Source organism: Aquarana catesbeiana, linkage group LG07 (assembly GCF_042186555.1).
Source record: "Aquarana catesbeiana isolate 2022-GZ linkage group LG07, ASM4218655v1, whole genome shotgun sequence".
Taxonomy (NCBI): Eukaryota; Metazoa; Chordata; class Amphibia; order Anura; family Ranidae; genus Aquarana; species Aquarana catesbeiana.
Genome location: NC_133330.1, coordinates 313,716,051 through 313,743,134, shown reverse-complemented (window position 1 = coordinate 313,743,134; position 27,084 = coordinate 313,716,051). Strand labels below are relative to the sequence as shown.

Here is a 27,084-nt window from a genome sequence, read left to right as displayed (position 1 = left end):
AATATAGGCTACCTGTAGGTAAAAGTGGTTGTACAGGGTGTACAACCACTTTAAGTATATCTTTTATGGACAACCCAGCATAGAAGAGAAGATGATGGGATGATGAAGGGATGGGAAAAAAAATTAAAGCAGGGGTAAAGTTCCTCTGGAAGCTATTTTTTTTAATTCAACAATAGATTTTAAATGTGTCCTAATGATTAGGGAAGGTCCTTTTAACTATCTTGGACCTGTTCTTGTGCCACAAAAAACATCCCCTCATTAGGAGAACATGATATGAATGTTATTTGAGCATGGTGTAATAATTGCCTGTTTTATGCCCACATCTAATGACAGGACTTACAAAGTAACAAAGGAAGGTTTTCTTAAAGGATAGATTATTTTTGCATGCAAATTTCACCTAAGCAAGCTGCCTGGCAAAATTTAAGGAAAATTTTGTTGAACTTTTGGGCAAATGTTGTAACTTCATAGCGATCAATTTTGCCAACATCACTGCACTCATGACTAGTGCAGTGCTATGCACTTGTAGGTGGAATTATTTAAAAAAAAACTGGACTGTTTAATCCTTTTTTGTGGACTTCTATATTTTTTTCTATTGTGCTTGTTAAAAGGGCTAACTAGTCATAACTTTAACATTACATTTTTCAACTGACATTTTATAGTATTTTTCTTTTACAAATAATCATCTACCACTGGTGTACTCAGGATACAGGAGCATTTCATAGAGTGTCATGGGAATCCATAAAATGAAACCTATAAAACTAAACCTATAAAACCGCACAGTTTGTACCGTTTTTACCTTTGTTGTCTTTCCATTAGTGTGATCACCTCTTTTGCTTTAACTATCTTTTTTGTTTTTTGTGTCGTCAAACCTTGGTGATCATTTTTTTTAGGTCACTTCACATTGTGGTGCTGAATAATGTATGCTCTATGAAGATGACTTTCTTTCCATTCCAGTTTCAAGTCCAAAGGGAAAAAAAAGAATGAAGTAACCTATATTTCAGGTATCAGGACAGTAGGCAGATGGCACACAGGGGAAATGAGCTTAAGAGATCATAGTTATAATATTTTATGATGCAGAGACAGGATTAGCCTACTGACCGCTGGAGGGAGGGAGAGGGGGACTGAGCACTTCCTAAAGTCATGCTAAGATTATAGTAAAGAGTGTACAAGTGCAAGAGCCATTACCTGCAATGCTCGGCATGTGTTTTTTTCCTCAGCTTAATGTAGAATTTCAGGCTTTACCTAATTCGTCCTAAAAACGCTTCCCCCTCCCAACATTTATGCTGACTAACCTGTGTAAGAAAGATGTACACTCTTTATTAGGTACACCTTGCTAGTACCGGGTTGAACCCCCTTTTTGCCTTCAACTTCCTTAATTCTTTGTGGCATAGATTCAACAAGGTGTTCCTCAGAGATTTTGGTCCATAGTGACATGATAGCATTACGCAGTTGCTGCAGATTTGTCAGCTGCACATCCATGCTGTGAATCTCCCATTTCATCACATCCCAAAGGTGCTCTATTGGATTGAGATCTGGTGACTGTGGAGACCATTGGAGTACAGTGACCTCATTGTCATGTTCAAGAAATCAGTGGTGAGATGATTGGAGCTTTGTGACGTGGAGCATTATCCTGCTGGAAGGAGCCATCAGAAGATGGGTACACTGTAGTCATAAAGGGATGGACATGGGGAGCAACAATACTCAGGTAGGCCGTGGTGTTTAAACGATGCTCAATTGATACTAAGGGGCCCAAAGTGTACCAAGAAAATATCTCCCACACCATTACACCACCAGCAGCCTGAACCGTTGATACAAGCCAGGATGGACCCATGCTTTCCTTCTGTCTACACAAAATTCTGAACCTACCATCTGAATGTCACAGCTGAAATCGAGACTCCTCAGACCGGGCAACGTTTTTCCGATCTTCTATTGTCCAATTTTGGTTAGCCTGTGCGAATTGTAGCCTCAGTTTCTTGTTCTTAGCCCATCTGCTTCAAGGTTCCATGTGCAATCAGAGATGGTATTCTGCATACCTTGGTTGTAACGAGTGGTTATTTGAGTTACTGTTGCCTTTATATCATCTCAAACCAGTCTGCCCATTCTCCTCTGACCCCTGACATCAACGAGGCATTGTCGTCCACACAACTGCCGCTCACTGGATATTTTTTATTTTTTGGACCATTCTCTGTAAATCCGAGAGATGGTTGTGTGGGAAAATCCCAGGAGATCAGCAGTTTTTCAAATACTCAGACCAGCCCGCCTGGCACCAACAACCATGCCACGTTCAGAGTCACTTAAATCCCATTTCTTCCCCATTCTGATGCTCAGTTTGAACTTCAGCAAGTCCTCTTCAGCATGTCTAGATGCCTAAATGCATTGAGTTGCTGCCATGTGATTGGCTGATTAACAAGTTGTGTTACCAAGCAATTGAACAGGTGTACCTAATAAAGTGGCCGGTGAGGGTATATATTTACCTATTTTCAGGCTGTCCCAGTCCGGTCACGTGATCTGGCTCCCCCATGTGAGCATTTTCAAGATTAGTTAGGTTTTAACTGCAATTTTACTTTAACAACTTCAATACTGGGCACTTTCACCCCCTTCCTGCCCAGGCCAATTTTCAGCTTTCGGAGCGGTCATGCAACGCTGTACCCAAATAACATTTTTATTATTTTTTTGTGACGGAGAGAGCTTTCTTTTGGTGGTATTTAATCACAGCTGGATTTTTTTTTTTTTTTTGCTAAGAAGACAAAAAAAGACAGAAAAAAAAAAGTTTTCCTTAGTTTCTGTTAGAAAGTTTTGTAAATAAGAAATAAGTAATTTTTCTCCTTCACTGATGTGCGCTGATGAGACGACACTAAAGGGCACTAATCAGATGGCCCTGATGAGGAGGCACTAATATGCGACACTGATGGGCCTTGATCGGCAGCACTGACTGGCATCACTGATGGGCACTGATTGCCATCATTGCTGGCCACTGTTGGGGCTGCACTGATAATTAGTGCCCTGATTATCTGTGCAGGTCTCCCCTGTTAGAAAATGCCGCTGATAGTCTCTCCTCTCCTCACACGCTGTCAGTGTGGTGAGAGGAAAGCCGATAACCGGCATTTCCTTGTTTACATGTGATCAGCTGTGATTGGACACAGCTGATCACATGGGTAAAGAGCCTTGTCATCGACTCTTTACCGAGATCAGGTATGTACCGTGTTCCAGGGACATAGGGCGCCACTGATCGCCATGCTAGCGTGGCGAGCGTGTGACATCATATGACGTCCTCCCAGAACGAGGGAACCACCCTGCCGCCATCATTTGTCTATACAGCGGGTGGGAAGTGGTTAAAGTATGGATAATTACCCTACCCTAGACTATTGTATTGTGTGGAGTGTAAAGTGGACCTGTTACCTATACACATCAGCTTGTCTAAGATAAAATGTCAATAAGAAAAGAGTATTTAGGCAGGTAGTATTTTGGATAGAACATGGAAGGTTTAGAACCTCTGGCACATTTTTGTCTATGTCTGGCCCTAATCTGCAGGCAAAAACTCCACCTCTTACATCAACCACCTGCTTTTACCTAGTCATGCTTTAAAAAAAAAAAAAAAAACTAAACTTCTTTCTTGCTTACCTGAGACTGCTGTCACATGATCCTCCACAGTGGCTCTTCCAGGAGTAGAGATCGGTGATCCACCACTGGATCTTGTGGTGCACACACAATCTGGTGCAGCTGTGCATAGTAATCAATCAGCTTCCAGATTTTATTGTCAAAGCTTAATTGAACAAGCTGAAGTTAGAAGCTGATTGGTTACTATGCAGAGATGCACCAGATTGTGTGTGCACCAGTTTTAGTAAATCTCCCCCACTACGTTGAGCGCAGCTTATTTACACGTGTTACACAATATATTTGACTCTCTTCAACATGAAGGCATGGAGGGAAGCTGCTGTATACTTTGCGAAGCCTCGCGCACCATGGTACGGGCCCAATCCCTAGGAAGGTGCAGCGGGCCCCATTATAGGGATCCTGCCACTTGAAAGGCAAACCATACAACCACCAATCCACCTCTCCTATGGAATCACCACTGTCTCCTTTCCCAAGCTGGCTGATCCACCTTCTTTTTACATATGATATGCTTAACAGCAGTGCTTATTTAACGCTTTTATGATTGTCACAGTATCACAATACATATTTTGTGTCACATCCAATTGTGAAGTGGCATTCCATCTCAACGCGTTTCGCAGACTTTGTGCGTTTTTTCAGGATGGAACGGTGAGATCGATGTGAAAATCACACAATAAAGAAAGTTTTAGAGTACAGTCAAGCGATTCTGGACATTCTCCATATACCAATGTACCATAAAGACATCAATTACATAACTGATAGTTTGATGTGCTGCCTGTACATATGCATACCTCCCAACATTTTGAGATGGGAATGAGGGACACCTACTAGCAAGCGTATGTAGACATAGGACACGCCCCCCTGCCACACCCCCTTAAAGGAGAGTTAACCACAAAAAAAAGGTTAATTTAAATACGCAAGGGCTTTTTTTACCACTACTATTCCTTTATATTGATTTTTAAAAATGTACAAATGCAGCCATTTAGAATTTGAATGAAATGTTTAGCACTGGGAAACACTTTTTGAAAGATAAAAAGTGCATTTTATATACAACTATATAGATCAGACCAAAATGAGGGACAAAAGGAAGAGGAAAGAGGGACATTGCTCCAATTCAGGGACAGTCCCTCGAAATCAGGGACAGTTGAGAGCTATGCATATGTTACAACCGAAACCACCTTAAAAACCTCTCCGGGAATAGAAACGGGCAACCAGAGGTGATGCCAACTGTGAAAACCCCGCCAACGGATTATATAACCTATTTGAAAATGTATACATGATATAGAAATCTGTGACTACATACTCCGGGGACCAGTATGTAAACTCATTTGCCTCTAGTATAATTGAATTGTCCCCACATATCCTTCCCTCACCTCAGTGACCACCAATCTGTACCCCATCTCTTCATGGTACAGGAAATTCCATGTTCACTTTAAATTAATGATAAACATTCTGCATTAAATACACATTGCATGGCTTGTCCTGTCACATAATCCTTAGCGTCTCCAGAGAGGCGGATCAAGTAAATTAAATAAGAAATAATTTAGCACAAGTGCCAATCGTGGCTTGATGGTGGTGATATTATTCATTGAATGTTTTCCAGTGACTGCATCTTATAATTAGATTTTTTATGGAAACATCAATATATGATTAGATTCATTTTTTGGATGTCAAACTTTTCTTTAATTAATTTATTTTTATTATTTTTTTTTATGAATTTATGTTTGTGTAAGGGAACACAGATTTTTTTTTTATTGTAATTCATAGAGTTGAAGTTATATTAAACCATTTTTTAAGTACTTTCAGCAGCTTATTTAATCACTTACTGAGTATGCAGCTTCTTTACCTTTTAATCCTTGCTGATGTCTCCGTTTAAGTTGGTGCCATGACCACTGCCCCAGGTTTCCTTTTTCAGGGTGGCTCCCTTCTCTTTCAGGCTCACACCATTGCGAATTGGATGTGGGATCCCTGCATTCAATTCGCAATAGCAGGAGTTTTTTTTTTACTAGCTCCCAATGGAGCCGGTTCACATATCTCCGCAGCATGTCCGTCTTTTGCTCCGTTTCAGGTCCGAATTCAGCCCAAAGTTCGGGCTAAAATCGGACCTGAAAAGGTGAACCAGCATGCACCGGACCCCTGCTGTGAGCCGCATGCGGCTCATATGCGAACAGAGCCTCAGCGTCCTATAGAGTCACCCTTGTGTGCAGGGAATAGAGCTGCATCTCACTATACTGTGAAACACACAGGCCCATAGCTTAGGAATGTATGGCTCTACCCTCAACCTCTTTTCCAAGCTGACATACTGGCTTAGAAACTAGCAACATTGAAAGTTGCTGGGGTAAGAATTTTAAATAGTTCACTGGGGAATGTTTATTTTAATGTGCTCAGTGTTTTTAAGCTGTAAAAATGTTTATGTGGGTAATTTGGGAGTGGAAAATAGCAGAGGGATGTTTTTTTTTTTTTTTTTTTTAAATGCGCCTTAGCGTTAACGCTTACAAACGACGTTACATGCATACTGACGCCAAATCAGAACGCTAATAAAATTGTGTTTTTAACGCTGCTTTTTTTCCAGGCGTTGTTACTAGCTTTACAGCCCATTTTTTAAAACGTCCGTGTGTATGAGGCCTTAGGGTTTAAGACTTTGAGACAGATTTACCTGACTGCTAAATGATGAAAAAAATCACAGCTCAGTTGCATCCCATCCCCCATCCCCCCATGTGTATTTTATGCTTTTTTTTTTATACTTGTGATTTCAAGTCATCGGGTTGGTCACATGACACACAGGGTTGTCTTCCTTTTGACCTCTTCTCTAGTGCCCAATAGGAGCAATGATCCTCTGCCTGTTGTACTGTATGCCTCCACCTGCCCTACTAACCAAACTAGGAGCAATGATTGCTTGGCCAGAGGTTCTTTTATAGGAGATTCTTATATATTTAGACCAATCCCGGTACTGTTGTCAGGTTCTATACTTCTTTACTGCAGTAGTTCATTCCTGTTGATATACTTCATTGTTGAGCTTTTGCAAAACAGTTTGTGGCCGTAAAAGGTTACTGGTTGCCTCCTGTGCCCTTTTGTGAGCTCTCTGTGCCTTGTATGGTACCATACTCAGGGCTTTATCTGCCAAAATGACACCTGAGTGCCAGTACCTTGGGACCATCACCAAGCATCAAGATGTTTCTTTACCCTGATTCCATCTTCTGGCCACCTCTGGACATTTGTGGTTAAATTCAGTAAAAGAACTATAAGGGCAACGAGGTGCAGAGAATGGTGAGCTGAGTCAAAAGACTCTTTATTGTTCAGGAAATGCAAAACTCTTTCTCCTTTTTAGGCTCATACACACTTGCGTTCCGGACCAACCATGATTTCCTGCAAGAGACCCAATGGGGTTTCCAGTGAATAGCTTCAGATAAGAAGCCCCATGCAAAGCAATGAAAGTCTGAAAGTGTCCACAGCCATATTATCATGGCTGTGAGCACATTCAGCCTCTCATTGCTTTGCATGGGGCTTCGTATTATTGCTCCATATTCCCATTGCACTTGTTCCTGGAGAAAAGTTTTGGGTGCTGCAGCAACCACCAGCTGGAGACTGGAACATATACCCACAATGAGGATATTTTCCATCACACCACGGATCATCAAGTAGAGTCCAAACTGTTTTTATTAAAGCATGATCACGTCACAAAAAAAGTTAGTGCAACATTTCAGAGTCACACAGGACCCTTTGATGTATCGGAGTAAAAGTGACATGAAGGGGTGACTATGGTGTGAAGGGGGGGGAATCTGATGTGATAAGGGAACCGCGGATAAGAAGGGGGGTCCTGCATGCCCCCGTAATGTTGCACTAACTTTTTTGTGATGTGACATGCTTTAATAAAACCCGTTTGGGCTTTACTTGATAATCAGTGGTGTGCTGGCAAATATCCTCATAGTGCCCACAGCCATTAGCAGCTGTTTGCATGTAATCAATGGTACTTATCAATGGCAAACCGAAACCTGGGACGATGCACATAACCGCCTTGGCGAAATTAACTTCACATCAGAAGTTCTCCTTCTTATCAGAGGTTCCCTCATCACATCAGAGGCCCCCCCCCTTCACATCAGAGTCTCCCTATCACATCAAAGTCACCCCTTCATGTCACAGTTACTCCTATACATCAAAGGTCCCCCTATACATGACAGCTTCCCGTCACATCAGTCACCCCTAAGAATCAGAGGCCCCCTATTAATGAGTCCCGTCCCCCCCATCATATCATCCAACGCATTAATCCCAACGCACACTTTCCTGTAAAAATGGCTGGAACTGGTGCTGTAGCTACCAATGGGTCCAGAGCTTTAATTAGTGATCACATCGTTACAACAGATTGCAACGTTTCATCAGGCATGTGAAGGGGTCCTGTGTGGCTCCGATACAGTGCGATTTGGTGTAACAATGTGATCACTGATTAAAGCTCTGGACCCACTCTGGAGATCCTTGGTGTGCTGGTGACATTCGTTTTCTTTCCCCCATCATATCAGAGCCCCCCATCACATCAGAGGTTCCTTATCACGTCAGAGTCACCCATTCACGTCAGAGTCACTCCAACACATCGGAGGTCTCTCTATACATTGGAGCCCCCATCACATCAGAGTTGCCCCAATGTATCAGAGACCCCCTATACATGAGCCCCAGCATCACATCAGAGTCCCTCCTTTCATATCAAGGGTTCCCAATCACATAAATTTCACCAATTCACATCAAAGTCACTCCTATACTTTAGAGGCCCCCTATAAATGAGAGCCCCATCACATCAGACATGAGTCCTCACATTTCATCAGAGCTCCCCATCACAGAGCACCCCATTAACACAGTCCCCCCATCACAGAGTCCTCCAGCCTCTTAGCCCCCAAACAAAGAACCCTTCAATTGCACAATCCCCCCATCATAGCAGCGCGGCAGAGGGATGAGGTCTGGACTGGCCCGCCTGGACCATGACAACTCATGATGCTGGTCCAGGGCAAACAGGGTCACCTAGACAGCACCCTGGTTGAAAACACTGGCATAGGGAATTGGAATGTCTATGCACAACCTTGATCATGCTGTAGTTATTTTAAGTGTATGTACTTAGTATTTATGTTTAAGGTACAATGTAGTAAAACCACCCAGAGCTCAGACAATAATGCCTCTATAAAACCGATGAAAATGAACGCACATAACATTTAGACTGAACTAATCGTACATGTTCCCTGTACAATTATCCCAGTAAAATCCAGTGGATTATCAGAGATGTCTGGTATGGGTAATAATGAGGGGGGGAGCCGAAGCCGGTGCTCATGAAACGGTAATTACACTCCTGCACCACGCTAAATGAGTCACTTAATTCCAGAGTGAGGGTGAGGTGGAGACAGCGATTAAACGCTGCGTACAAAACAATCGCATTTTTCTCCCTCTGTGATTTTCTGCCAACTCAATAATTATACTCCTGTACACAGAAGACAACACGGATGACCCCATTATTTGAATGTTATGTTTAGTTTTGACAACCTAAGTACAGGTGTATAGAGCCGTATTATAATCTGGAGCTACAGTAACAGGGAATCTTGTCATGTCTGCTTGCATCATTTATAATTAAGAGCTGCAGAATACTGACTGATGCATGAAGATAAAATACGAAAGCAATCGCATGAGCAGAATGACAGATGCTGATATGCAGGTTTGCTGCTATCAGTACATGGAATCCCATAATGAGACATATCTGAAGGAGTAGCTTATAGGAGCCTTTCCCCTCAATGTTCCCAGCCCGGTATGAGACGGTGAAAGGGAAAACTTGATTGACAAGAACAAAATGTCAACTGCAGTTCATTGTGATGGCTAATCAACGGATACCTAATTTAAAGGGACTGTATCATGTTTTTTTACGTAGTTTCTTTACTTATTATGGACATGTTGTAGGCCTCATTTACATAACGCATTTAAAGGGTAACTCCACTTTCGTAGGGAAAAAAAAGCAAATATAAAAAAAAAATAATATAGCGCGTACAATTGCGATACAAGTCATCTTGTAATTGATTGTTATTAAAAACTACCTTTCCTTTTCAATCTGCAGCCGCTGTAATTTCCTATAAATGCAAAGCAATATGGCAACCTGCAGTTGTTCTGAACACAGAGTGTGTACTGACCACTCCCAAGAAACATCATATCCTGCTTGTGTGATTGGCTCACCAATTTTCCCAGAAGTCTGCCTAAGATACAAGTCAGATTTCAGGCATCCCCTGAAACAAAAATGTCATTTTTGGTGAAATATTTCCAATAGGAACACATTTAAAGGGATGCAGGCCCAGCAGGTTTCCTCATTAGTGCCCTGCAGCTCACTGATTATTATGAAACCACTCCCATCAGACCTAGTCAGCCCAGAGGCACAGACAAACACCATAGCTCCCAACTGTCCCTGATTTCGAGGGACTGTCCCTGATTTGGAGCAATGTCCCTCTGTCCCTCATTCCTCCTCATGTGTCCCTCATTTTGGTCTGATTTATATAGTTGTATATTAAATGCACTTTTTATCTATCAAAAAGTGTTTTCCAGGTCTAAACCTTTCATCCAATTTCTAAATTGCAGCATTTGTAAATTCCAAAAGCCCATATGAAGGAAAAGTAGTGTTAAAAAAAGCACTTGTGGGTTTAACCAATCTTGTTTGTTTTTTTTTAAATTTCCTTTTAAGGGGGCGTGGCAAGGGGTGTGTTCTATGCCCTGCATAATTTTGCTGATAGGTGTCCCTCATTCCCATCTCAAAAAGTTGGGAGGTATGCAAACACACAGGGATTTCTTCAGAATAACAAAAGGTAGGAATATGCAACAAAGGTTGTTCTAATCCTTGCAATGTACATAGATCAGCCAGGGGGAATGTTTTTTTCTCAACAAAAGTGGAGTTACGCTTTAAGCGTACACCCGTGCAAAAGGCCACGTTTGCCTGAATGGGATGCACAGGTGTTCTATGCACCCACATGTAGGCAGTCCCATTTATGTCAATCGGGATGCAGTGGCTGCACGAACACAGCAAATGCTCCCAATTTGACATCTGTGAGAGTGTGGGTGCATGTCCCTGATTGCAGACAGTGTGAAATGAATAAGACTGCCTGCACATGGATGCATAGAACACCTGTGAATTCTGTGTGGTCAAACATGGCCCTTTGTATGCTTAAGCACACCTGTGTGAATGGGGCCTAAAAAATATCATTTAAACCAGAATTGTGGGAATAAGGCAAAATCTACCCTTGGAGTTGGGTCTCCCCACACTGCAAAGGTTAACTGAAGTCTAGCGGGTGCCAGAATCGGAAATAATACCTTTCCCTTCTCCATGCCCTGTCTGGCGTCCTCGAAATGTGTGACCTGTCCCATGCTGCTTCCTCGCTAAGGCACTCCAGCCTCCCTCGTGTATAATGCAAGGTTAAAAGTCCTACACTATAGTCCTACACTATACGTGATGATGCTGAGGGGCCACTGACCACCCCACAGCACCAGGGAGAAGGAGGAGAGCGTTGGAGCTGCCAGAGCTCCCAGAATGCTTAATAATATAGAACAGATGTAATTCACATGTGTATTTACACATTTAATACTGACTAGTAATGCAGATTTTTGTATTTTTTATTTTAATGATTTAACCCTTTCATGACTAAGCCTGTTTTTGAAATTTGGTGTTTACAAGTTAAAATCCGTATTTTTTGCTAGAAAATTACTTAGAGTTCCCAAACATTATATATATATTTTTTAGCAGAGAATCTAGAGAATAAAATGGCGATTGTTGCAATATTTTTTATCACATGGTATTTGTGCAGCGGTGTTTTAAACGCAAATTTTTGGAAAAGGGACACTTTCATGAATTTTAAAAAATACAAACAGTAAAGTTACCCCAATTTTTTTGTATAATGTGAAAGATGATGTTACGCCGAGTAAAGAGATACCAAACATGTCACCCTTTATAATTGCACGCACTCATGGAATGGCGACAAACTACGGTACCTATGAATTTCCATAGGCGACGCTTTAAAATTTTTTTACGGTTACCAGGTTTGAGCTACAGAGGAGGTCTAGGGCTAGAATTATTGCTCTTGCTCTGACGATCGCGGCGATACCTCACATGTGTGGTTTGAACACCGCTTACATATGCGGGCGCGACTTCCGTATGCGTTTTCTTCGCTGCGCGAGCTCGCGGGGACATGGGCACTTTAAAAAAAATGTTTTTTTTATTTATTTATTTATTTAATTAATTTTTTTTACTTTATAAATTGTGTTTAAAAAAAATTTTTTTTTTTTTACTTTTATTGCTGTCACAAGGAATGTAAACATCCCTTGTGACAGTAATAGGTGGTGACAGGTACTCTTTATGGAGGGATGGGGGGTCTAAAAGACCCCCCATCCCTCCTTTGCACTTCAAAGTATTCAGATCGCTGAAAACGGCGATTCTGAATACTGTGTACTTTTTTAAATTCGGTGCCATTGGCAGCCGAGTAAACGGGAAGTGACGTCATGACGTCGCTTCCGCGTTTACAACAAGAAGGCTGGAACGAAGCCGCTCACAGCTTCGTTCCAGCCCGCCCCCAGCCGCCGAAGATTCCTGATTGGACACCGGGCCTCCCGATCGCACGGGAGGCCCGGTAACAGCGGCGGGAGGCGGCGGGAGGGGGGGGATGTCCCCTCCCGCTCCTCCGGTATAACAACCGAGCGGCTTTTAGCCGCATCGGTTGTTATACACGGGTAGCCGATCGCCCGCTGGAAACAACGGTACCGGGATGATGCCTGCAGCTGCGGGCATCATCCCGGTATAACCCCGGAAAGCCGAGTACGCATATCTGCGTACGGTCGGCGGGAAGGGGTTAAACACAGCGCTATTTTGCTGATACCCTGTTTCCCCGAAAATAAGACCTAGCGTGATTTTCGGTGATGGCTGCAATATAAGCCCTACCCCCCAAATAAGCCCTACCCTGTTTCCCCAAAAATAAGCACTACCCTGAAAATAAGACCTACAAGGACTTTAACTAGGGCTTATTTGGGGGGTAGGGCTTATATTGCAGCCATCACCGACAATCACGCTAGGTCTTATTTTCGGGGAAACAGGGTATTTATGCACATATGAAAGCAATTGGCTGCATTCTGAGTAGGAAAAAAAAAACACCTGAATGTCTAAAGGCGTGGTATTTTTGGCACCTACCCTGTTTCCCCTAAAATAAGACCTAGCGTGACTGTTGGTGATGGCTGCAATATAAGCCCTACCCTCCAAATAAGCCCTAGTTAAAGTCCTTGTAGGTCTAATTTTCAGGGTAGGGCTTTATAAGTGCTGAGCCCTTATGCTGCATTATGTTAGGTTAGTTGTATTATGATGTAATAGTGCACTATATAAGAATTATTTTTTTGTTTGTTTCAATTTTGTAATGTTTGGAGTGCTGGCTGCTTTTAGGGATTGGGTGTAGGGTACAGTGTGAAAGAGTCACCATATATTATTTTTCAACTTTTGACTAATTCCCAGGGTTCAAATGGGTTCAATTGGCCTCTTTCACATAGAGCAGGTAGTTGGAGCTTTAGGTTACATTTTCTATGTTCCCTTTACCTCTTGTTTACAGTGCTCAGTAGCTCAAGATGAACACAATGAAAGAGCAGTGACTCCCCCCTTCCATACTCTACCCTCAACAGGGATCATTTCAGGGCTTCTATGTGACACAAAGGGGTTGATTTACTAAAGACAAATAAGCTGTTCATTTTGTCAGTGAATTTTCCATTAGCTTACTGAATAGAAGCTCTGCTGACTTCCATCATACAATCATGTTCAAGCAAAACTACGGTATTCTTACATTTACTTGCACGTGATTTGGTATTCTTTGCAAAATAAATTTTCAATCATTAAGATAAGAATTATTCCCTTGCAAAGCGAACAGCAGAATTGCCTTTTGTAAATCAGCCCCAGTGTGTCTAAAAGGAAACAGCTTATTTTTTTTTTTTAATATGTGTTCTGATTAGAAAACTCCCATTGCTATGCGAATCCTCTTTCATGCGTGCGCTGTGTATTAAATGTTTATTTGTTTAGCTGAGCTCCAGGCAATCCACTAAATTCACTAATGCAATACATATATGTAAACAATTGCGGTCAGGGGACCTGAATTCTCCATTCTGTAGTTACAGGTCTTGTCCTTCTCTGACTAGACCAGTCTTTCTCAGCCTTCTTACCCCACAGGAACCCTTAAAATAATTTTCAGGTCTCAGGGAACCCATGCTAAAATCTATTCTTTATGAGATCTTTGAGAAAAATGCTTCATATTGGTGGCTGGTGGGAAGAATACAACCCTTACAACATTGGTCAGAATGACACTCGTACAGGTAGATAAAAAAGATCATTGTTGCCATGCCTCTGGCTCTGCCAAGTGGCTCTTTTCAGCCACAGAACTATCCAGGCACCATCAAATGAGAGGTCAATCCATCACAGCTCAAGGAACCCCTGGACACCTCTGGAGGAACCCTGGTTGAGAATGATTGGACTAGACAGTGAAATGAGAAGCAGCACAGTGATAAACTATTCTCTGTCACTCTGCTCTCTTCTCCTGTCAGCATGTTCATTTATTAGCACAAAAGGACAGCTGAGTGGCTCCTTGTGCTGCATCTCCCTCTATGTCTAATGTACAGAGGAATGCAACTTACACAGCTTAATATTAATGTCTGCCTTGAGTTCAGCTTCAAGAAAGGTCTGCTCTGCTTCTCACTGGTTTAGTGGAGTTCATGTTTCAGTCCACTTCTCTGAAACCTTTCTCAAAGCTGCCTCTGCAAAAGATTTTACATCAAAGTCTAATCATGTCTTCACCATGTACCTGCTGGCTTTCATTTCTCACACCACTGATTTTGTTCACATTCATTATTTATCATTGGTTCTCCTTCCTCCAAAATAGTTTGCTGATGTTCATAATTGTAGCTTACCATGAAATTTTCATAAACACACCAACACTTCAACAGAGATGTTATTTAGCAAAGTGCAACTGTCAGACTTAACAGCCTGAAGGAAGAATTTCATATTAGAGTAGCTTCTGGCATGCGCTGCTAGGGAAGTGCGATCGTACGGTCGTCATTGCTTTCAGTGAAACGCGTACAGCTTATAGAAGCAGACGCCGGTCACTAACCATCAGAGGAACAAAGTGGAAGTGATTACATTTCCAACTCCTAAAATAAATCTAAACCCAATCACCCCAATCTCATGTAATTGTCAACATTGTTAATGTAATTACAACAGATGTTTTCAATCTCTTTTCAACTGCAGCATTCATTGGAATCATGCCTGGTGATTCTGTTTGTTCAGACACTTCCTGTTATAGCGTTGTACCGCCACTGATAGGCTGCATTGATGGGCACTGCTGAGGCTGCACTGATGGGCATTGATGGGCACTGCTGAGGCTGCACTGATGGGCATTGATGGGCTGCATTGATGGGCACTGATGAGGCTTGATAAAGATGTTGTTAATATTCATGTTTGTAACTTAATTCTGCATAAAATATTTAACTGTGTCATTTCATGAGATAATTTACGAGGGCGTGTTTAGGAGCGGAATTAGGGGCGGGGCAGGGTAGGGGTTGGGTGGGGCAACTGGTGGCGAGTAACTCTTAAGGCCTGGCTAATATCTCAGGACTTGGAATTTTGAGCCCTGGTCTAGGGGTATGCTTTTCTGATGCTTTATTGGAGAACTTGGATAGGAGTAGGGTAACTTTTTGATAATCAAGTAACTCTAGTAGCAATTTAAGGACACTAATCTTCCTCCTCCTATTTTTGTGAGCAGAGTCCTTGCACAAGCAGTTGGTGGACCGAGCTATACCAGGGCACCAGGCACAATGTCCCCTTTCTGAGCAATGCACTCGAGGGATAGCAGCAGCACACAGTTTTGGGGATCGGATCTCTCACTCCAGTCTGTACTTACTAATATCCTTGGCTAGTTGGATGTCTCCTTCCAATATCTTCCAGACACCTTTTCCAGTGATACCAGACTGGATCCCCAGATGAATGTCCCTTTGTCAGCTCCAGCACTTTTCAGAAAAGTAGGCCCCTCCAGCTAGCCCAGCTGGGACCTTGATGAACAGCAGACTCAAGGCAAGCCTGCCCGGGAGGACAGCTGCTCTCCAGGTTGGGATCTCCTCCTCTAGGACAAGAACCCCTTTAAACAGGGGCAGCCCATCTATTAAGGGCACCACCCCTCCATCCATGCTGCCTCCCCCCTATCCATGCCGCCGTCCCCCATCCATGCGTCCGACCCCTTGCAGGATGCCGGGTGCATGAATTACAATGACGGGGGTGTTTTTTTGAAGCACCGATTAGAGCCAAAGGCTCTAGTAGGCTTCAAAATAGGATGGACTCAGCCCACCCAGGTGTGTAAGAATAGCGAATGAATATTCGCTATTTTAACACTGATCCTCCTCCCGGCCAATCAGGAAGCAGGTCTGAGACCTGCCACCTGATTGGCTGAAAGTATAAGTGATCCTATTGGATGCCTAGGAGGAGGGGGAGAGATGCACAGTCGCTGTGATGGAGGAAAAGGACACGGGAGCCGATGCCTGCTGCCCCATGACTGTTGTCGGATGGGGCTGCCTAGATAGGGTAAGTGCCGGACTGACCCGCGGGGGGGTGGCTGTCTGCCGCCCCCCCCCCCCCCCAAAAAAAAACAGCCGCCACTGCCTTTGATCTTAGTATCACAGTATTTATGCTCCTTCCCAGCCACCATCTGGGCACCACTCCCCAGGGATTGAGCAGGGCTGCATGAATATTCAGCTACTGATTTGACTTCCCCAGCCCACTATCTTCCAGAAGCTTTCCAGACAGACAGGGGAAAGCAGCCAACCCTGCAGCCAGTGAAACACAGAACAGACCAAAACAATCACAACTGATTACAGTGAGCCAGTAACTAAATTTAACTAATCTAGCACCTATGCAGGAGGGTGCTACTGTGTGACAACCCTTTGTCCCTGTTTACCAATTGCACTGCAGTGTTGTCACTCAGCAACAGTGATGGTGAACCTTGGCACAACAGATGTTTTGGAACTACATTTCCCATGATGCTCATGCACTCTGCAGTGTAGTTGAGCATCATGGGAAATGTAGTTCCAAAACATCTGGGGTGCCAAAGTTCACCATCACTGCTCTAGACATGTGTGTCTAGTGAAGACTAAAAGTGGACCTGTCAATGCTCATTACACAGGTGTGGTCCACCGTTATCAGGAAGCTGATCATGAGTAATGCCAAAAGCAACTCACATCAAAGTCACTCCTATACATCAGAGGCTCCCTATCACATCAGAGTCCTGAACCCAAATGGCATCCTAGGGTGCCACACGCTGGTCTAGAGTCTGACCTCCTACTGCTGCTGTATTACTGCGATTTACCCCTTTGTTATGTGTTTCCCACCAATTTTAGTTAGTTCTGTACCGTGTCCTTCCATTTCATTCTACATTAACCTTTTATTATACATTTTCCAGCCACTATACATTAAAACCCAATTCCTGGATTGTATAAAAGGAGGTCAGTAATGATAACCCGCTTGTTTCTCTTATGAATGGTTTCCTTTAATACATTACACTTACCTCCTGCATATTGTTCCTAGAACTCTCTTTAGGCAGAGAGGTTGATGGAGGCTGAGGGAAATACAGAGCTCCATCTAGTGGTTAATTTACAAATCTTTATGTTTAATACAAAAATGTTTAAAGAGGAACTGCAGTCTGCTCACATAATTTGTAATAAAAACATCTTTGCCATTCTGAAGCTTCCCTCCAACCATATTGTTTTATATACAGTATCTCACAAAAGTGGGTACACCCCTCACATTTTTGTAAATATTTTATTATATCTTTTCATGTGACAACACTAAAGAAATGACACTTTGCTACAATGTAAAGTAGTGAGTGTACAGCTTGTATAACAGTGTAAATTTGCTGTCCCCTCAAAATAACTCAACACACAGCCATTCATGTCTAAACCGCTGACAACAAAAGTGAGTACACCCCTGAGGGAAAATTTCCAAATTGGGCCTAATTAGCCATTTTCCCTCCCGGGTGTCATGTAACTCGTTGGTGTTACAAGGTTTCAGGTGGGAATGGGGAGCAGGTGTGTTAAATTTGGTGTTATCGCTCTCACTCTCTCATACTGGTCACTGGAAGTTCAACATGGCACCTCATGGCAAAGAACTCTCTGAGGATCTGAAAAAAAGAATTGTTGCTCTACATAAAGATGGCCTAGGCTATAAGAAGATTGCAAAGACCCTAAAACTGAGCTGCAGCATGGTGGCCAAGACCATACAGCGGTTTAACAGGACAGGTTCCACTCAGAACAGGCCTCGCCATGGCCGACCAAAGAAGTTGAGTGCACGTGCTCAGCGTCATATCCAGAGGTTGTCTCTGGGAATAGATGTATGAGTCATGCCAGCATTGCTGCAGAGGTTGAAGGGGTGGGGGGTTCAGCCTGTTAGTGCTCAGACCATACGCCGCACACTGCATCAAATTGGTCTGCATGGCTGTTGTCCCAGAAGGAAGCCTCTTCTAAAGTTGATGCACAAGAAAGCCCGCAAACAGTTTGCTGAAGACAAGCAAAAACAGGAAAAAATTAGCGCTCAGAATAACCAAAGCAAAATGACAGACAAAAACTAAAGTAATCCAGATAAATAATTAAAAAGTATAAAATAATAATAGTACATGTATGGGCATTCAAACACAGGAAAAGTCCATAATTCAAGAGATGTCTCATAAGGGGAACTGTTGAATAGTAGCAGATGGAGGGGGTAGATCCAGCACGAGATAGGACTGTTCACAAAGGGCAGCTCTTCTCAAGAGTGAAGTCAGCTCGAGGTAATCAGGAAAAAAAACAAAAGGAGAGGAGTGCCTCTAAGTAAAAAGTTTATTCAACTGATAAAATAAACAGTAGCCACTTACATTTAAAAACATAAGGATGCTTAAGGCAGGTGGATGTGTATCAAGGAATGTGGTGTAGGAGGAAGCCGTTTCCCAGGAATGTCTCGAATCCATACTGCAATACGGCGGGGAGCCGGGACGGAACACAGCCAGTCCTGCAGAGGAGAGGAGCAGTCAACCCGTGGAGGTCGCGTGTGACGTCAACCACTGTGGGGAACACAACGCGTTTCAGAGCATGCACAAGGTCCGTGAGGCACATGCGCCTCACGGACTTCGCGTATGCTCTGAATGCGCATGCTCTTAGCGCATGCGCGCTCCTTTCTTGAGAAAGGAGTGCGCATGCGCCTCATGGACCTTCCTTGACACACATCCACCTGCCTTAGGCATCGTTGTGTTTTTAAATGTAAGTGGCTACTGTTTATTTTATCAATTGAATAAACTTTTTTCTTAGAGGCACTCCTCTCCTTTTGTTTTTTCGCTGAAGACAAGCAGACCAAGGACATGGATTACTGGAACCATGCCCTGTGGTCTAATGAGATGAAGATAAACTTGTTTGGTTCAGATGGTGTCAAGTGTGTGTGGCGGCAACCAGGTGAGGAGTACAAAGACAAGTGTGTCTTGCCTACAGTCAAGCATGGTGGTGGGAGTGTCATGGTCTGGGGCTGCATAAGTGCTGCCGACACTAGGGAGCTACATTTCATTGAAGGAACCATGAATGCCAACATGTACTGTGACATACTGAAGCAGAGCATGATCCCCTCCCTTCAGAGACTGGGCTGCAGGGCAGTATTCCAACATAACGACCCCAAACACACCTCCAAGATGACCACTGCCTTGCTAAAGAAGCTGAGGGTAAAGGTGATGGACTGGCCAAACATGTCTCCAGACCTAAACCCTATTGAGCATCTGTGGGGCATCTTCAGGCAGAAGATGGAGGAGCACAAGGTCTCTAACATCCACCAGCTCTGTGATGTCATCATGGAGGAGTGGAAGAGCACTCCAGTGGCAACCTGTGAAGCTCTGGTGAACTCCATGACCAAGAGGGTTAAGACAGTGCTGGAAAATAATGGTGGCCACACAAAATATTGACACTTTGGACATTTTCACTTAGGGGGTTAGAAATTAATGGCCGTGTGTTGAGTTATTTTGAGGGGACAGCAAAATTACACTGTTATACAAACTACACTCACTACTTTACATTGTAGCAAAGTGTAATTTCTTCAGTGTTTGAAGATATAATAAAATATTTACATAAATGTGAGGGGTGTACTCCTCCAGCTTCTGCTTGTCCAACAAATAAAATTCAAAATACTAACAACAGCATACAATGCCATCCACAAATCTGCTCTGAGCTAGAGTACATCACCAATCACATCTCAATATTCCAACCAAGGCATCCTCATTGTCCCCCTAGGATCTCCTACTCTCTAGTTCCCTCATCGCCTCCAGGACTTCTCCAGAGCCTCTCCCATCCTCTGGAACTCTCTACCCCTATCTGTCCAGCTGTTTCCTTTTCTGTCTACCTTTAGGCAATCATTGAAAACACATCTCTTCAGGGAAGCCTATCCCTCCTCTACCTAAGAGCTGAGATTTCATTTTTTCCATCAAGTCCCCACAGTTTTTTATTTTTGTATCAGCCCCTTCCCTTTTAGATTGTGAGCTCTTGCGAGCAGGGCCTTCTGAAACCCTCTTGTCTTGAACTCTCTCCCTTTATTTAGTAAAGTGCAACACAAACTGTTGCCACTATATAAAATCTGTATAATAAAATGTTCCCTTTTATTGCAGCCCCTTGGTTCACAGTTTATTTTTCAGTTACGGTTTACTACCCTTTTCTTTTTCCCAGATAATGCACATTAAGGGAATGTATGGTGGTTTATTATGCTTTTTTTTTGTATTCAATAGCTTTTTTGATACATTTTTTAAAAAATAAATACAAAAATACAGAAGATGAACACACTGTTTTCAGATGCATAACATATGCAAGTAAAGGCACAGCAGTCAACAGCACTGCACAACAAAATGTGCTTTCTCATTGACCAAACAATGCTATTAAAGCGGTAGCAAAGTCTCAAGAGCAAAAAAAATAAATGGCCCCCTTGCAGGTTTTGTGGTCTGAGCTGTGCAAGTGCAGCTCAGATCACATTACCTGCTGACAGGCAGGAGCGACATTTAAAGTTTAAAGTCAGTAATTTAAAAAAAAAAATGCTGACAGGCAGGCTTTTTACCTTCTGTTATAAAAAGCCTGCCTGTCAGCATTTTTATTTAAATTACTTTCTTTAAACTTTAAGAAGCTAACCATAAATACGCTTCAGATTTTTATTTAATATGGATAAAAAAAAAATATGTATTCCTATCCCACCAGCAGGTGGAGCTTTCCACCCGTTTTCACATGTTTTCCTTTGTCTCTATTGTTGTAAGAAAAAACTCATACCCTTGGAAAAAAAATAAAACTGACACATCATACTTTACCTTTAATATGTACCTAAATCCAATACTATGACCAGAATAAAAGCCAGTATACAGGGAACTTATACAAGAGCTGCTTCATGCAGTTATCCAGAGACTTTTGATAACAACGCAGTGTGTATAAACAGCATGCATTAAACTCACAGCTAGACAACTACAAGCTGAATAACCTTTAATTAATGCAGATTTGCAGAATATATTGACCTTCCTCCAGCCAACACAATTTCCTGCCACGTTGGTGCATTTTTAACCACCTGCTGATATATATATATTGCCCTTCCATATGCGATTCAACTTTATATTAACCTATTAACCTGACTAGGTTTAGAACACACATGTAATAAATCTCTGAACATAATTATTCCAAAGTGAATGACCTCTTTTCTGCTGTCCTTGCCTTCCTGTTCCAATTACCTTCTTCCACTTGTTTCTTATTTTGGTACCACAAGTGTAGCGCCTACCCCGATTTTCCGGGAGCCTGATGGTGACTACCGGGGGTAGGGATGGCTGACATACATTCTCAGGGTGCAGGTTTGTGGGCATGGTGGGTGATGAACAAGAAAGAAATTGGGCACTTTTATGCTTTAAACAATAGAGACGTTTACTTCTCAGAACAGGAAAAATGTGGGAGAGAGGGGACGGGGCACAGGACACCCTTAGTAACGATCAGTAGAAACATGAATGTCGCCCTTGGAACTTTGAATGAGGTTTGCACAGTTGGCCGATGAAATTGACAAATGTAAATACAGTAAAGTATTTATTACAGAAATAGTCACACATAAAAAAGTAACATACAAGAGGCAAAGCCCCTACAATATTGCACATAGTTAAGGATTGCATTGCATTTAAAGTACATGAGTATACATGACATCTATAACACCTGACATGTTTCGCAAGATGTGGCTCGCTCTTCAGGGGTGGATGCATGTGGGATATATCTGGAAATGAATAATCAAAAAGTAATGTAACACATGAATAAATGGTAAGAGAGACCTCACAGAAAAAAGGAAAGACCCCATACTCACCAATCAGCAAGGCCTAGGTGCAAAATAGTAACTAATAGTGCTATTTTGCTAATTTAACAATGTTTGATTATATACATATCACATTACATTTTAGCTGACACCTGAACGGATTATTTTGGATCTCCAAGGTCACTAATTTCTACCAATGGCATGTCCGCCTTCCCATTGTTCCTTGGTCGGGGTTTTTTGGTTGGAACCGCTTCCTCAGCTCCCTTCCCAAGCATATATTGCTGCCATCCTCGGTGAACATAGCTACAGGCACCTAGGCCTTGCCAATTGGTGAGTATGGGGGCTTTCCTTTTTTTTTGTGTGAGTATAGGAGAATTTGATGGGATTTTTAAGGTGCAAAATAAGGTCCAGTGATCTCAAGGAGTAGTATAAAATGTTTTATTTAAAGACAGAATAAAAAATTGTTAAAAAACAATTATGGCAAGTACGTTTCAACAAAATTTTATGGATACCGCACTTTGAAATGGAATTCCCAACATGTTTCGCCTATATTCCAGGCTTATTCAGGGGATGCTGTCCATTAGAGGTACAAGCCTTCTATTTCCTTTTTTTTCTGTGAGGCCCTGAAGAGCGAGCCACATCTCGTGAAACACATCAGGTGTTATAGATGTCATGTATACTCATGTACTTTAAATGCAATGCAAAAGTTAACTGTGTGCAATATTGTATCGGCTTTGCCTCTTGTATGTTACTTTTTAATGTGTGAATCTAGTAACTGAACTTTACTCACTGCTTCATCTCAGATTCCCTTGGGTGAGTTCTCTCTTGAAGTCCTCCAAGCCACTTCATAGCCTCCAGCTCATGAAGAGTCACCACTGGTGCTTCTTTAGAACTCTATCCCTCTAGAATAATTTCCAGATCTTTGTCAGGCTTTCCTCTGCATAAACTTAAACACCCGGATAGGCCTCATGCTTAAGGCCTAGCAGCCAGGAACTGTACACACATCCACCCATGCCGAAGCCCTAGGCGGGAAGACTGACCCTGATTTCCTTCCATTAAAAAGCTTTTCCCAGCATGCATCACAGAAAATATGATTGGCTTAGAATAGTATGTTTATCCATAACTGAAATGTACTGTAGCTCATCATACTAATGTCAAAAGCAACAGCGCAACCTTCTGACCAAAGGGAGAAGCCACCATTGAATGGAATTAAACAGAAGTCATGTAATCACTAAACACTACATATTAGCTAGGATGGCTACCACCCAGCACAACTAAATTTACCTGTAGCCCTATTCTAGGGACAAGGGTGCTACACAAGGATGAAGAATTGCCCATTGGAAAAGAGAACTGCAATAAAAACTTGACCGGTTCAACCCTTCCCTAAATCGTACAAAGGAATTTGGGCTAAGGGAAGAATAATACCTGTTGGGAAGTTGTAGTTGGGATTTAATTACCGTTGTATAAAAGTTGAATGACAGTCTTCTTTGATGTTTGTACCTGTAATGCTTTATAATCTTTTGTATGGCAGGTGGCCCGGGATCCGGTAAAGGGATTCAGTGTGAAAAATTAGCGCAGAAATACGGCTTCACCTACTTGTCTGTAGGTGATCTGCTGCAGAGTGATCTGGCCATGCCTTCGGAAAGAAGTAAACTCATAAAGGATCTCATGGAACACGGGGATCCGGTGCCGATGGTGAGTACAATTTCAATGTAAACGGGTAACAACAAGCACAGCATAGCATCATGTAACATAAGTCTGCAACCTCTACCAGAAGCATTGTGAATGGCCTGCTGAATGATGATACACTGAACTACATACAATACATTCAAGCCACACTCAGCAGCTGTCATCTTCAAGAGTAGTCTGTTCTAAATAATTGAGTGGGTCCTGTTATCCACTCACATTTATTCTGAACAGGAAATTGCTCTACTGGAATCTGTTGACATACAAGCTGCTTACTTATTCCAGGACAGTCGTCTCACCTACAATGATACTGAACAAGTGCTGGACTTAACATATAGATTGTGAGTAAAACAATGGCATCCTCCATCAGAAACCTATTGAGGTTAAGGCCACACGGGATGTAAAAAAAAAACGCCACTTTTACAGGCATTTGTTTTTTTCGGCCTCTAAACTCACCACTGTGTTACCCTTTGTGGCCCTGCACACATAGGCGTTTAAAGGGCATTTTAGAAGAAGAGAAAACAAAACTCACCACTAGCATGTTCAGATGAAGGAGTGTTCTACCAGAAAAAACACTGAGGTGCCATTTAATGCTTCACTCATTCCAATGACAACAATAAATTAATATTCTGGCCGTTCACTGATGTTCCCTAGCTGAAAAGAACCCAGAAGGGACATGTATAACGTCACTTCTGGTTTCTTGTGTCTGGTGTTAGCTTCAATGAAAAGCAGGTGAGACATCAGGAGTCTAATGCCCTGTACACATGGGCGGACTTTTCGGCAACAAAGGTCCGACAGTCTTTCCGACGGACTTTTGACGGACTTCCGACGCACTTTCGAATGAATGGACTTGCCTACACACGATCACACAAAAGTCCGACGGATTCATACCTGATGATGTACGACCGGACTAAAATAAGGAAGTTGATAGCCAGTAGCCAATAGCTGCCCTAGCATCGGTTTTCGTCCGTCGGACTAGCATACAGACGAGCGGATTTTTCGACCGGACTCAAGTCCGTTGGACAAATTTGAAACATGTTCCAAATCTAAAGTCCGTCAGATTTTCGACCGAAAAAGTCCGCTGCAGGTCCGATGGAGCCCACACACGGTCAGATTATCCATCGGATTCGGTCCGTCGGACCAGTCTGGTCGAAAAGTCTGCCCGTGTGTACAAGGCATAAGAGACCCTGATGTGTGATTAAACGTGTCTTAAAAATATATTACCACATAGGGGAATTTGTTCCTCTATGAGATATAAATAAAGTTTCAGTGAATAAAAACAAAATGTCAAAAATAATGTTACACCCAATCACTTAACCAATCCCCACCTCCCAAACTAATTTGTTATAAGCCTGTCTCACCTCCACATACGCGCACACATGACTATAAACGCACCCATTGGGAGCGCCTTCATACGAAAATGTTGCTTACGCTAGACATGTTACATATCTAAGCTCACGCCAGATTGACAATTTTTTTTAGAATGGTTGACTCCAAAATGATGACCTGTAAGGGTTTTTAAAGCATCATCTATGGAAACTATAGGGTGCTGAAGTTCATAGTTGTTGTGCGGGCGCATGCAGATTTAAAGCTTGATGTGTTAGGTATCTATTTACTCGACACAACCGCATTTTATATATTTGAACAAAAAACTTGTCTGATATTGCAATTGTGTGCCCCAAAAATTAACTCCAGTGTATTTTTTTACTGAAATTTTGCCCTTGATAAACCGTCCTGCAAATATTGTGTGACATAAAAAATTTGAACCACTAGGGTCTTTGCTTTCAAAAAATGTGTACTATATGGGGGTTTTAATTGATCTTCAGGCCTAAAATTACTTTTTTTAACACGTGCAAAAACGGCTCTGGCACCGAAAGGGTCAAAGAACAATTTCAGGCAACAACATGAAACATTCAGTAAACTTCTAACGTGGTCCAGCAAATGCTGGAGCTGCGCAAAGAATTAGGAAAGTCATCTCAATTTATGTCAGCCTACCCCTAGCTTTTTACACCGGAACCCTTGCTGTATAACCTCTCTACCAACTGTTTGCATCCCCAATCAGATTAACCACTTGACCTCCGGAAAATTTACCCCCTTTCATGACCAGGCCATTTTTTGCGATACGGCACTACGTTACTGTAACTGACAATTGCGTGGTCATGCAATGCTGTACCCAAATTACATATTTTTCTTTTTTTCCCACAAATAGAGCTTTCTTTTGGTGGTATTTGATCACCTCTGCGTTTTCTATTTTTTGCGCCATAAACAAAAAAAGACCGACAATTTTGGGGGGAAAAAAAACAATATTTTTTACTTTCTGCCTTTAAAACATATCCAATAAAATTTTTTTAAAAATCGAATTTCTTCAAAAATTTGGGCCAATATGTATTCTGCTACATGTTGGTTTGCGCAAAAGTTACAGCATCTACAAACTGTGGGATATATTTATGGAAATGTTATTTATTTTGTTTTTGTTTACCAGTAATGGTGGTGATCAGTGACTTTTAGCGTAAAAATATGCACTGTCACTGTACTAATGACATCGGCTGGGAAGGGGGTTAACATCAGGGGAGAACAAAGGGTTAACTGTCTGCCTAAAATGTGTTTTCTAACTGTGGGAGGTGCCTTTACTAAGGGAAGGTATGGATCCATGTCCCTGCTGTCCATGGAATACAGGACCCATGCCTTCCTTATTGACAGAGCGGTGATCTGCCTGTGTACAGAATGATCGGTGGGTGCCATCGGGTCAGGCGGACCCTCTGATCAGCTCCCACTGTGTAGATTCACAGCAGGAGTAAGCCGGCACACGCTCACGCCCGACAACCCGGAAGTGCAGGATCACGTATATATATACACGTGATCCTGAACAGAAAATCCAATCAAAATATTATTCAATCCAAAAATGTCCTTATGCAAAAGTGCAAAATATAATATATTCATAAAGTGCAAAGTTCATAAATTGATCACTAAGGTGCTCCTGTGCAAACAGTTCATACATGACAGTGTCCCACACTGGATAGATCGATCCTGACGGCGCAGTGCTCAGACATTCACCGTTGTGACACCTTCACCATAAATCAGATGGGACCTTATCAGATCACCAGCGATCTTTCTTACGCAGGAAGATCATTCAGCTCTTACTGAGATCTCTGATCTTCAGATGGAAATCCGGAAATATTCCCCCCGCCAACTTCACTGTCTTCCCGTTATGGTGACAAGATGATCCAGCTCACCATCTTGGATGGGATGTATGGATGAATACTCAGAATTAAAATGGGTAAAAAACAGGGAGACTCCTCATGGTGTAGTATGGTCTCAACCGTTTTATTTTAATGTAGCCAGGTCCCAGACCTGTAGAGGCCTAATGGTGACCTCCAGACTCTGGGAGAGCTGACATCCTTCGTGGAAGAGTAGGTTACAAGGCATGGTGGGTGTAATACAAGCTGAAG

The 27,084-nt window shown here is 42.4% G+C and overlaps 1 protein-coding gene across 1 annotated transcript in view; it reads right to left on the bottom strand.

Annotated features, from left to right (window-relative positions):
* Positions 1–17,263, bottom strand: part of LOC141102986 (ZZ-type zinc finger-containing protein 3-like) — a 116,200-nt gene extending 98,937 nt beyond the window's left edge. Inside the window, exon 1 of the mRNA XM_073592076.1 lies at positions 17,190–17,263. Coding sequence (XP_073448177.1) covers positions 17,190–17,263 — 74 coding nt within the window. The remainder of the gene's footprint in view (positions 1–17,189) is intronic.
* Between the last annotated feature and the right edge of the window lie 9,821 nt (positions 17,264–27,084).